The sequence below is a fragment of the Coffea eugenioides genome, unplaced genomic scaffold, assembly GCF_003713205.1.
Source record: "Coffea eugenioides isolate CCC68of unplaced genomic scaffold, Ceug_1.0 ScVebR1_3484;HRSCAF=4706, whole genome shotgun sequence".
In the NCBI taxonomy this organism is placed as follows: domain Eukaryota; kingdom Viridiplantae; phylum Streptophyta; class Magnoliopsida; order Gentianales; family Rubiaceae; genus Coffea; species Coffea eugenioides.
The window spans coordinates 11,998-24,386 of record NW_020864066.1 but is presented as its reverse complement, the minus strand read 5'-3'; the positions used below and the strand labels follow the sequence as shown (position 1 = coordinate 24,386).

The 12,389-nt window shown below is 35.2% G+C and overlaps 2 protein-coding genes across 2 annotated transcripts; both read right to left on the bottom strand.

Moving 5' to 3' along the window:
* Positions 1-1,670: 1,670 nt before the first annotated feature.
* Positions 1,671-4,551, bottom strand: LOC113757957 (disease resistance protein RPM1-like). Its single transcript, XM_027301017.1, has one exon. The coding sequence runs from the start codon at positions 4,452-4,454 to the stop codon at positions 1,671-1,673; it is 2,784 nt and encodes a 927-aa protein (XP_027156818.1). The 5' UTR covers positions 4,455-4,551.
* Positions 4,552-9,143: 4,592 nt separating this feature from the next.
* Positions 9,144-12,389, bottom strand: LOC113757956 (putative receptor-like protein kinase At3g47110). The gene is made up of 2 exons (XM_027301016.1): positions 9,680-12,389; positions 9,144-9,541 (listed from the first exon to the last, which is right to left on the bottom strand). Exons 1-2 carry the CDS (start codon positions 12,387-12,389, stop codon positions 9,144-9,146), a joined length of 3,108 nt encoding a protein of 1,035 aa, XP_027156817.1.

Genomic DNA, 12,389 nt, shown 5'->3' with positions numbered 1-12,389 from the left:
CCTTTATATAGGCCTTATGGCTGAAGGTTCAATTGAGCAATCCCATGTAAAAGTTGAGTCAGTAGCATATGTTAAGCATTGCTCCAAAACATTAGTGCCTTATTCGGTTCTTGCATATGTATTAGTGAGTTGTTTATCATCTATCTGTGTTTGCAACTTCCTTCTTGTTTATTAGTTTGTGAAGCTTTGAATATCTGCCCTACGTGATTTTTTTTTTGTGTTAACAAGTAGTATCAAGGCTCTAGGTTCAAAAGTTTGATTCTAGAGTGTTTGTGATACCTAGAGGGTATGCAGAGTTTGTGACAGAAAAACTTATACCACAGAAGAGCACTACTTGTGTATATTGAAGAATTGGATCACAAGTGTTTTTGTAGTGATCGGGGACTCTATTATTGATTGTGATTGTTACTGCAAGTGGGCCAAGAAATTCAAGTAGGGGAAAAAAAAAGTTATTTGTGAAGGTACACAAATTATTTTCAAGTTGCCATGGGAAGAGAATTTATCAATAGTACAAAAATTAAAATTTTACACACACTAAGTATGTATGATGAAAAATTAGAATGGGAGCCAGTAGTGGAGAAATATCTCAAAGGATGTGATTTGGATAATATTCTTAAAATAAATCCTTTCTGTGGTTTGTTAAAAGAAAATAAGAAAAAAGAAGGCAAAGTTATTTTTCAAAATTATGCAGAAATCCATGATTATGCAGAATATTATATGAAAGTCTTTGTTGACTCTCAATCACTTGAATGGTTTTGGTTAGATCTGTATGGAACTTGATTATGAGTCCAATCCTAAGTTTGACATAGGAAGTTGGTTTGACAGAAGATATGTTTATTGGTATGTGAGAGATTTTTGAAAATTTTGATATAGTTGAAAATTATGATTTGCATACATTATTTTAGGTAACTGATGAAGATGAATTTGTCAGTGAATGTTTTGATTTGAATGAAAACGTGCATGAAAATATCTATGAAAACTTTTGTGGCAAAAATTATTTGCAAAAAGAAAGGCATGAACTATTGTTTGGAAATTGTTTGCGAAAAGAGACCCAGTCTTGATCATTGAATCAATTTGAAAATCTCAGCATTCTCCACTCTCGTTTTGGACTTTTACATCCTTAATAATCTCTCACTAGCGAAAATGATAAATATAGTCCCCCACATTTCCAAAAATATTTATTTTCCATTTAGTCCATCAAGTATACATTCAAGTTCCTAATCCAAAGAAAGCCACAAGGAGAAAAAGGAATTTACTAATAAACCAAAAAGGAAAACGTCACCACAAATTCTGTAGAAGTCCAGGAAATAATGTATATACCCTTTATGAATTAGCAAGGTTTCCCTACTCCTAATGCAAATTTATCCATATTACTAATTTATTCCCCATTTTCAATTATAGAAGAGGGAAAATTGAACTTGTAATTGTTGTAACAGGCAATCCCACAATGTTTAGATGCTACTTGTCTCTATATCTTTGTACTAAACCAAAACATTCTTAATCGTAGAAACACATATATGTCTAACTATCTAAGGAACTAATTATGGTTGAATAGCAATATAGAGTCATGATTTTATTACAAGGATAAGAAGTAGGAAAAAGCAATTGACAACAAACATCATAATTTAAATGTTGATGACTGCAACAGATTGTCCTTTACCTATCTTTTCTTAGAGGGACTCTTCTTTCCATTCACCATTTATCCAATGTCCAATGAAAACTTCAGGGATATGAGAAATTGTCTGATAATCGTCACTTTGTTTATCCAAATTCTGTACTTTGTGCATTAGCTCATCAGACATATCATAAAATCCAACAACTTCAAGCTTGGTCAAGTTTTGGAGGCCCAAAGGCAGGCCCTCCATAAGCTTGCAACCAGAAATAAGAAACCGTTGGAGACTGGATAACGATTCTTTTTCCACTCTTACCCATTTCAGTCTTTTTAATTGCCCAAGGTATAATTTCTTGAGTTTTGGGAATCCTCCAGCCTTAAAACACAATGTCTCCCCTTCATAAGCACCAGAGAGAATAAGAGCTACCAGATTGGGCAAGTGTCCAAGGCAGTCTATTGCATTCTCATCTTCACTCAACTCACTATTCAGCAAGGCTAAAGTGCTCAAGGATTGAAGTGATATTAACCATTCCGGTACTCTCTCTAAACGCCCAATCAGCGACAGCCTCGTAAGAAATCCAAGTCTTGGAGAGACGGAATGTTGGAGATCAAGGGTCTCCTCTTGTTCAATAGAGCAGATGTGTAACTCTCGAAGGTTGGTCAGCCTCAAGAGGGAGGAGACCAACTCCTTTCCATCTTCTCTCCTCAGCTTTGTGATCCATAATTGCCGCAACTGAACGAGCTTCCCAATCTCCCTTACTACTTTACCACTGTTTGCTTCTATACATGAAAGGCTCTCCAAGGAAGTAAGCTTTCCAATTCCATCCGGAGATTTAAAGCCCCAAAGTGCAAAGTTATTTGAATAATCACCCGCTCTGCCTACGCGAAGGGTACGGAGTTTACTCAGCTTTAGAATTTCCACAGGCAACTCCGTTATAGTGGTTCCGAACAGATTTAAAAATTCTAGGTTTTGAAGCTGCCCAATAGATTTTGGAATGATTTTAACTCTGGTGCCACTTAGATCCAGATACTCGAGCTGAAATAGTTTGAAAACTTCCTTTGGGATGCTGTCCAGTTCCGCACTTGCTAAGTTTAAAACCTTCAGGAACTTGGGACCACCACATAAAAACTTGGACAACAATGAAGTTGTGAGAGAATCTTCATACCCGAATGTTTCCACGGACCGAAGACACTTTAAGCTGCTGAAGCCTTGTGGAGGAATATAAGTGAAGTTATGGATTGCCAGGTGTCGAACTTTGTCAGGCCATCTTGTGCAATATCCAGTGATTATGGCTGTGAAGCTCTGCTCTTTAGACTTTGAAACAATGATTTCGCGCAAAATATCATGAAGACCACATTTCACCAATTTGACATCAGCCCATGTGTCCTTAACTTGGATTAAGCTTCTGTTGACGAGTTCTTTTAGATATCTCATAGCTATATCAGTGGCCATCATTCCTTCTTTCTCTTCTATAAATCCTAGTGCTATCCATTTACCAAGTAAAATTTCGACATTAATTGGATGATCTTCAGGATAGATACTTAGATATAATAGGCAGTTTTTGAGATGATGAGGCAAATCACTGTAACTAAGCAAGAGTATCCTTCTAATTCTATCAAGCTTACCGCTACCATCTACCTCACTGCCAAAGCCACGAAAAATCATCTCCCATTCTTCTATCCTGTCCTTGTCCTTCAGAGCCAAAACACCACCTATTGCAACAATTCCAAGTGGTAGGCCCTCACATTTTTTTAGTATTTTTCTACAAACTTTTTCTAGATTTGAAGGGCAGCCATTACTTTGAAATGTTCTATTGCAAAAAAGAGTCCAAGAATCTTCATAAGAAAGGGGCTTCATCTCATGGACAAAGTCATGGGATGCCAAACAGGATGCAGAAGCTACATCGGTAATTCGTGTTGTCAACACAACACGACTAGCAGTATTGCAGTCAGGAAATACATATTTGATAGTTTCCCAGGCATCTAGACTCCACACATCATCAAGGACAAGGATGTACCTTCTTTCTTTGAGGAAGTCCTTGACAAATTCACTGAGCCTAATACCTTCCATGGAATCCACTTGCGGAGGGACCGGTTGTCTAATTTCATCATACAATTGTTGAATCAAGTTCCTGATGATGACTTTGAATTGAAAATTTTGAGAAACAGTTATCCAAGCATGGCTCTGAAATTGTTTCTTCACTGCAGCATCATCGTAGACCTTTTTCGCCAGGGTGGTTTTACCGAGTCCCCCCATTCCCACCACTGAAACTACTTTCAAGTGGGAATGGTCATCAAGGATTTTGGAGATGAGCTCTTTTTTGGGCTGATCGATGCCAACAAGCTTAGCCTCTTCAATCAGGAGTGCTTGATCACGAATATCACAATCTGCGTTTGCCACGTGCGAAGAGCGGGGGCCTATTTCTTGAGTACCATACAAGGACTGGTACCTCTGATGCCTTGCAGAAATCTCTACAACTCTGGCCTTGATATCTTTTATCTCCAAAGAAATCCGATGGCGGGCTTTCAGATTTTTTGTTGAGCTGTAGATCTTTTCAACACGGCCAAAGAATCCATCCGCGTGTCCACGAGCAAAGCGGAAGGCAAAATCATCGAGAACATCCTCTATATCATAAGCAACTTCTCGAACCTGCTTGACCCATTGTTGGAGTTGAGAGTCATTGTCCTCCTTCGCTTCAGCTTGTCTGAGGAAAGCATTCATGTCGCCGAGTTCATCTTTGATGAACTGAACATCTGGTCGAAGTCCACCCAAAAGCGTGCTCTCTTGGGAAAGTAAGGTGGAGAGCTGCTTAATTAGAAAGCCTACAACACTCTCAGCCATATTCCTTGGATAAATTTCACAGGAGTTGGTTTTCCTACCAAAACAATCACAAGAAAAAGTATGCTGTTCTCTCTCCTGGAAAGGGGAGGGTTAACTAGCTTGTTGGAAATACCAAGATCATGTTCAGGAAAGTCGTCCTTTCCTTTCTGCGACTTGTGGGGCTTGAATTTAAGCTGTCCGTAGAATATCGAGTGGCTAGAATATAGATAGACATGTAGAATTCAACAAATCAAACTTTCTTTTGCGTTACTGGGCTCCATGGATGGAGACGGGTAGCTGAATGCCTTAAATCTGGACTTGACTGCTCAGTCGTTGTTCCTTTCTTGCTTCCCCCAATTGATTTTAACATGAAAATCAAGATGAATACTTATACTTTTCAATTTACCGCATATAACAAGTAGTAAAATTTTAATCTATTATACTTCACGAATTATATTTCAATTTTTTCAAAAAATTTTAACATTTGAGTAAGGATAATAATATACTTTTTGAATAATATATAAAATAACAGCGACATATATCATAATAACTATAGATATATACATATCTAAGCGATAAAGTGATAAAATTTTAATAAATTTAACATCTCGTACATAAAAATAAGTTTAAAATTGGTATAAATATTGTATAGTCTTCGACAATTATAGTAAATTTATCCATTTTTTTAAGTTCCGTAACATTCAAATATGTTCATTCTATTCATGTAAGAATTTATATGCGTAATTTTTTTTGAACACATATTTACATGTCGAACTTTTACTCATGTTTTTTCAAAAAAATTCAGTATAATATGCATATATATATAATATCTCATATTATACCTGTCACGTTATTTTATTAACTATGGTCCAATATAATCTGTGGGGCTGAAGTCGTTGTTCTTTGTAATAAAGTCATTCCTTTTTTTTGTATTTTTTTCGGCCTTTGTTAGGTATGAACTGTGAAGTCGTCATTATCCAGTAGTTGTCGTTGGGTATGAAGTCGTCGTTATTTAGCATTTATTTGTCGACTGCTTTTATTGGGTAAGAAGTCGTTGTTCATTGGTGTGTGTCAAAACCTTTTCCTTTTAGAAATAAACGCGTAATATATAACAAAAACGCGTGCACTTGAGCGTGATTTCATGCTTTTTATGTTTGCTTCTTTTTTTTATATGTATAATTGGTATGGTTGCTTCTACTGTGCAAAGCGGGAATTTCGTCCCACAATGGGCAGAACCACTACAATCGCAGCAACTCTGCCTGCGACCATTGTCAAAGGCTTATGGGTCCACGTGGGCTTAGGCAACCGGTAGGCAATCGTAGGTGAATTACGTAGCAGACGAATGTGGGACTTTTCTAAAGGACTAAATTGCATATATGCATATAGACTGGATTCGGTTGTAAATTAATCATCATCTAGGCAAATGCTCAATTGGGAGAACACAAAGAGCCGAGAGACAATAAGACGCAAATACCAAATTCCTTTTCTCAAAACATGAATCCGATGCCATCATTTTCCAATTTTAATAATATTCCATTTCTATGCATATGATTGTGAAAAATTTCTTCAATTTCTCTTATGGTAGCCAACTCTATTACTGAACCAAGTAAATAAAATTAACTGTTTACTAAAAGTTCATTATTCACTCTCACTATCATTAGTTAATGATAATGGATTTTTGTTGAACCTATGAAATATTTGGTAACTAAAAATATATAGGTATACCTTTTCCTTTTTTCCCTTTTTCCTACTTTTTTTTTTCTTCTAAATCTTCTTCACTCTCTCAATTTGTTCTAGTATTTTTTTTAAGTTAATATTATACTAGTGTACAAGACACATTAGAAGCGTGTGCAAGTAATTAAAATTATATTAAAACCTCTACAAATTAATAAATTTGAGACCATACAATTTTTATTAATTTAAAGAGGTACTAGTTAATTGATAAGTTAATAATATATTAAGTTCTCAAGTGAACTTACAATTCAAAGAAACATCCATTTAATCAACTAAAGTTTTATTTTATTTTATGTAAGTTTTGATTTTTACTATAATTTGGTTATCCTTATCATTACATAATATTAATATTTAAAAAGCCAAAAAATTTTGACACTACTTTACTAGTTAAATTTGTGATTTATAACCTATCATGTGCAGTATAACTAGCTGCGGAGTTATGACTTAAGTTGATAACCATCTAGTTATTTCAATAGTTGAAATGTTCAATCTTTGAAAACTTTATATTATGTGATTTATATTTATGATTATTTTATCTACAATCTCAATTCTAGTTTCTTGGAGTACTATGTTAATTATGTTTATGACTACTCATCTACAAATTTGATTTGGATTTAAAAGTCACAATATTACATATAATATTACTTATCTAATTTCTAAATTTAAATTAAAATCTACTAGGTCAATTATGTCACGATTCTGGTTTCTTGAAGCACTATGTTAATTATGTTTGTAATAATTCATCTATAATTTTTACTCCAATTAAAAAGCCACTATCTATGCAACATATAAAGTTAGAGGGATTACAGTTAGTGTAAACTTTTTTATGTCATTTTTTAAACTTTCTATTTTATCCTTAAAGAAAAACTAATTTTTGATCTGACTATTTAATCACATTTTGTCAATATAACAACTCTAAATATTGTAACCACTAAATTACAATAACCTTATAAACAAAAATTCTTTGATAGATTTATAATAAATGCAATTACATAAAAAATAAATTTTATATAAAATTAATGCAATTTTTGAGTGCATACAAATGCCCATAAGTTGTTGAGGGGCATACATGTTATTTCTTCTAAAAGCACAATGGACCTTGTGTGAAACTTCTACTTTCCGGTCACTACTTTTAATAGCTCTTTTCTGCCCTGCTACACAGTGATGTGTTGTTCCTTTGCTCTTCCCACATGCATAGGTGAGTCAGCTTCCACCATAGATAAAACCTCTATAATTGAAACTCGTGAAAATTGTCTGATAGCTTTGGAATGGGATTGTCTGTTAAATTTTCTTACCTGATTATATGTCTATTTGTATCTCTTGTATATAGCATAGGTTTTCTTATGTACTTGAGAGCTTTTTCTCTTGTAAAAGAACGTTATTGCTCATATTAATATAAACTTTTACAGTTTTGCGTAAACAAGAAAAAACTTGTAATAGCAAATTTAGTATTTGTAAATTGAGACTTATCATAATTTCCTTTTCTTAATCTGTTTAGCAACCATTTGTATCCAAATTTTTTTCTTTTTATTTCTTCTAGCCGTTGATTTCTTATTCTTTTATTTGTTCTGCCAGTGCGATTATTCTTAAAATGCCCAAGTTAGCCTGCACTAATCAAATCCCTTTTAACGTTTCATCTAACTTTCTGTTCTGACAGAGTCAAACTTGCAAGGCTGTTTCTGCTAACCAAAGTCAGACAATCGAGTGGTCACATAGAAATTCAGAATGTTAAATTTTAACGAACAAGAATATCTGTAGAACCTTTTAGATGTAAAGTTTGAAACAAAAGCTACAAAAAGAATATTTCTTCTTTGTCATTAACCAGTCGCCGAGTTTTGTGCTTAAACGGTCTAATTAGAGATCCAATAGCAGGTTTATCGAGTTGATCAGTTCGAACATTAGACCGGGCCAGGTTTAATAAACATACAGCTGATAGACTTTTTTTGTGTTGTCCAATTATACAGACATCATTGATTAGTAATAACTTATTTATAACAGATTTTTGATACATACACCTGATAGTTGTTTTTATAAAGAAAATAATAATAATATCTCTAAATTGAGCATAATCAAATTTTAGATGTTAGAATTGGGTGTGTTTATTTATTAAAACAAGCATCAATAAAATCAGTATAGACTTAACTTAATTATCATGAAATATGTCATAGGACAACATATATTTTTCATTTTGTTTTATTTGTTTGTATTGTGCTATTTGTTTACCTTACATTGGGAACTTTGACTTTTATTCCTTTACTTTAAGAATAAGTAATGCATTTATTAAAAAAGCATTCATGTTAGTAGTATAATTACCAGCTAAGAAAATATCAAATTACATGAAATCAAGCATTCATGATATTCCTTATTCGTTATTATGTTCTCATTGTCCATATCAAGTGAAAAAATATTTATACATTTGCTCGAAAGCAAACAATTTAAACCTGGTCAAAATGCAATTGCAATCAAATGTCTACCCTTCAAAAAAAAAAATGATCAAGTAGAATAGAAGGGGTCATATACCAACATGTACAACTTATCAAAACCATGATTCTATTAACCAGCTTAAAATGACATACTCATACAAATTAATTTTAGAGAGTCTTTACTATTACTATTTTAAAACTTTTCCATGTCAAAATCTTCTGAGTCATAAAATAGATTTGTTCGAACATTAGTACGGAATAATATAGCCAAAACTACACCTGAGCTTTACAAAATTCAGGTTCTGACAAAATTCACAACAGCTTCGTACAAATTGTGTCCTTACCGATCTATAACTCCTTTTAGGTTACTAGAAGTAAGATTCCAAGAAGCAATTAACCAATATTGGATTGTAAATAGCAGCTTCTTGTTGACTGCTTTTACACACATCACAAAAATTTCTTTAATCAAATTGACTACTGCTTCAAAGCATTTAAAGAGTGGAATGTACAAGATTTATCCACAACTAAGAACTATAATTCACATTGCTCCACCTCATCTCATTTGGCTCTCATTTATAACCTGAACAAACTCATTCCTGATTGCTTGTAATCCACTGAGGACATCTTTAATATTCATCCTGTCCCTTTGAATTTCTAAAGAGCATGAAACACCAATCCGAAACATCGATAGGTAGCATTCCTCCTGACTGATGCTGCCGCCTTTGCTTGTTTTGGTGATTATACCTGCTATGGATTCTGCTTCCATTGAGATCTTTGGATCAACAATTTCGATTACCTGATGGGAAAGAGCCGTCTTAACATAACTATGGAGACTAAAATCTTCTGTGAACATGCTGTCAGTAGGCCTTTTCCCTGTAAACAATTCAAGCAATAGAATACCATAGCTGTATACATCTCCTTGTGTTGATACCTCTCCACCCATGCCATATTCTGCAATTTCAAGTTCCAGGAGGACGGAGAAGAATTATTGGCTGAAATGCTGAAGGGATTGAAAGGTCGAATAATTGTGTACATCACGGACATTCTAATTGAAAGATTGTTTAAACTTAAGAAGGCATGTAATTGTACCTGGAGCAACATATCCAACTGTTCCTCTAATTGCTACTGAGCTGCTTTGATGTTGATGGGATCTACCTTCGATGGAGGAAAGAAATTTTGCTAGGCCAAAATCACTAACCAAGGCACGAAAATCATCACCTAGAAGTATGTTGCTTGGCTTTATATCACAGTGGATAATCGGTGTCCCACAATGGTTATGAAGGTAATCCAAGGCGGACGCAATGTCGATTGCAATATTCAGTCTTTGTATCAACTGGAGCTTCATTAGGCTTTGTCCCTCTTCCTCAGCTGAACTTGGATGTAACCAATTCTCTAAACTTCCATTAGGCACATATTCGAAAATCAAAGCCTTGAAATCGTTCTGCTTGAAGTCTAAACTTGAACAAGAGGTTATGATCTTGACAAGGTTTCGATGGCGGATGTTTCTCAACGCTGCACATTCAACCAAGAAGCTCTTATGGGCACCATGTTGGTGGAGCTTAAGAACCTTAACAGCAACCATTTGCTCATCAGGTTTGAGGACCCCTTTGTAAACAGAGCCATATTTACCTTCACCAATCAAATTTTCTGAAGAAAAACCATTGGTGGAATCATATAATTCTGCATATGAGAGCTTCTGATTCTGTTTTTCTGCTGCAGAAGTAAAAGGTAATTGTTGTTTTGAGCTTCTTAGTCTATGAATTGCATAGGCAGATATGAGTAGTAAAACTATAGCTAGAGGAATAGTAATGGCAATAACTATTACTATAGGAGTAGACAGCTTTGCTTTCTTTTTGGTAGGTTTAGGACAAGATGATAAGTTCAATGCTTTGATTCCTCCGCATAGCTTTCCATTCCCCAGTGCTGAAAAGGCACTAGAGTTTGCAAAGATCCCATCCATTGGCACTTCACCTTCTGGCATATTATAGGAAAGATTTAGAGTGCTGATGAATTTTAATTTTGCCAAAGAAGCTGGAATTTGCCCTGACAAATTATTCTGAGATAGATCTATGACCTGAATGCTTTTCAATTCTCCTAATGTAGAAGGTACAGAGCCTTCCAAAAAGTTACCTTTCAACCGAAGATATTCCAACATCTCACAACCATCAATAGAGGTTGGAATTTCACCAGATAATTTGTTTTCTGAAATATCCAATGACACAAGATTCTTCAAATTGCCAACTTTCGATGGTAATGATCCGGTGAATTGGTTTTGAGCTAAGAGGAGGCCAATAGAGAGAGATGAAAGACCAAGAAGTTCTTTAGGTAAAGCTCCACTTAGGCGATTCTGACTAACAGTAAATCCTTGCAAGTTACTGCAGTTACTCAAAGAAACAGGAATGTTACCTGTAAGCATGTTCTGTTCTAATACAAGAATCTGTAGTTCAGAAATGTCACCGATTGTTGAAGGAATTTCTCCTGTGAAGCTATTTTCAGACAGATAAAGCTCCTGCATTTTAACAAGTTTCCCCACAGAATCAGGAATTATGCCTGAGAGAGAATTGTTACGCACATCGAGATAGCCCAAGCTTGCAAGGTTTCCAATCCCGGAAGGTAAGCTACCAGATATAATGTTATCATTCAGCCACAAAGATGTGAGTTTGGTTGAAAGATTGGCAATGGCAGTTGGTAGCATGCCTCCAATTTGAATTCTTGACAAACTCAATATTTGTAGATTTGTGCAATTTGTTAAGGAGGAAATAAAGCTAATATCATTTGCTTTATCAGTTCCAAGGGGATTATGGCCAAAATGCAAAACCTGAAGTTCTTTCAGGCTACCTAGATTTTGTGGAATTGGTCCTGTGAGTGAATTGTCTCCTATGCTAATTTTTATGAGCCCTGAAACATTTGCTAATGTAGTTGGAATTGATCCAAAGAATTGGTTCAAATCAGCCAAAAATAAAGTAAGGTTTGGAAGAGTCAATCCCACAGTAGCAGGAAACTGTCCACTTAATAGATTGTTAGTAATAGAAAAGATCTGGAGTGTCGAAATGTTGTAGAGCTGAGGAGGAACTGCACCTAAAAGTTTATTTGAGGACAGCTCAAGGACATGCAGATTTGAAAGCCGACCAATCTCAGCTGGAATATTTCCACCTAGATTGTTTCTTGATATGCTAAGTATCTGAAGAGAGGAAATATTACCCAAAGATGGTGGAATGCTGCCTGAGAAATTATTCCTGGAAAGGCTCAGAGCATAAAGCTTAGATAAAGTGCTCAAGTCATCTCGAATTCGCCCGATGAGCCTGTTACCCCTTAAATCAAGAATACTTAGCTCTGAACAACCCGAGATATTTAATGGAAGTTCTCCCTCAAAGGAATTATTGGCAAAACGAAGATACTGAAGCCGAAAAAGCCTGCCTACTTCTTCAGGAATCATACCATGAAAATTGTTATCCGGAATATTGAGTTCTCTGAGAAAGGTAAGGTTTCCTATGGAGGGAGAAAGAGAACCAACCAAGTGAAATGATGACATATTCAAGACAGTGACTCTTTGATGAAGCAGGCCACATGTGACTCCACGCCAATCACAAAAATGAATGGAATCATTCCAGGAGCTTAGAGCCTGGAATGGATCTCCTTGTATTAGACCCTTGATGTCAAGCAGAGATTGGTAGTCTGTCTCATTGCTTGTCTCGAAATGAATTGCAGCAGCAGAAGCAGTAATAAAGATATGAAAAAGAGTACAAAACAAAAAACAAGATGAGCTTGCTAGCCTGAAATTCTTCCTTTCATATGCCAT

Bases quoted from the DNA above. Each gene is read 5' to 3' on its own strand.
- LOC113757957 (XM_027301017.1), bottom strand. From the start codon at position 4,454: ATGGCTGAGAGTGTTGTAGGCTTTCTAATTAAGCAGCTCTCCACCTTA.
- LOC113757956 (XM_027301016.1), bottom strand. From the start codon at position 12,389: ATGGCATATGAAAGGAAGAATTTCAGGCTAGCAAGCTCATCTTGTTTT. The intron at 9,542-9,679 runs GTACAATTACAT...TTGAAATTGCAG, and splicing joins AGTTGGATATGTTGCTCCAG to AATATGGCATGGGTGGAGAG.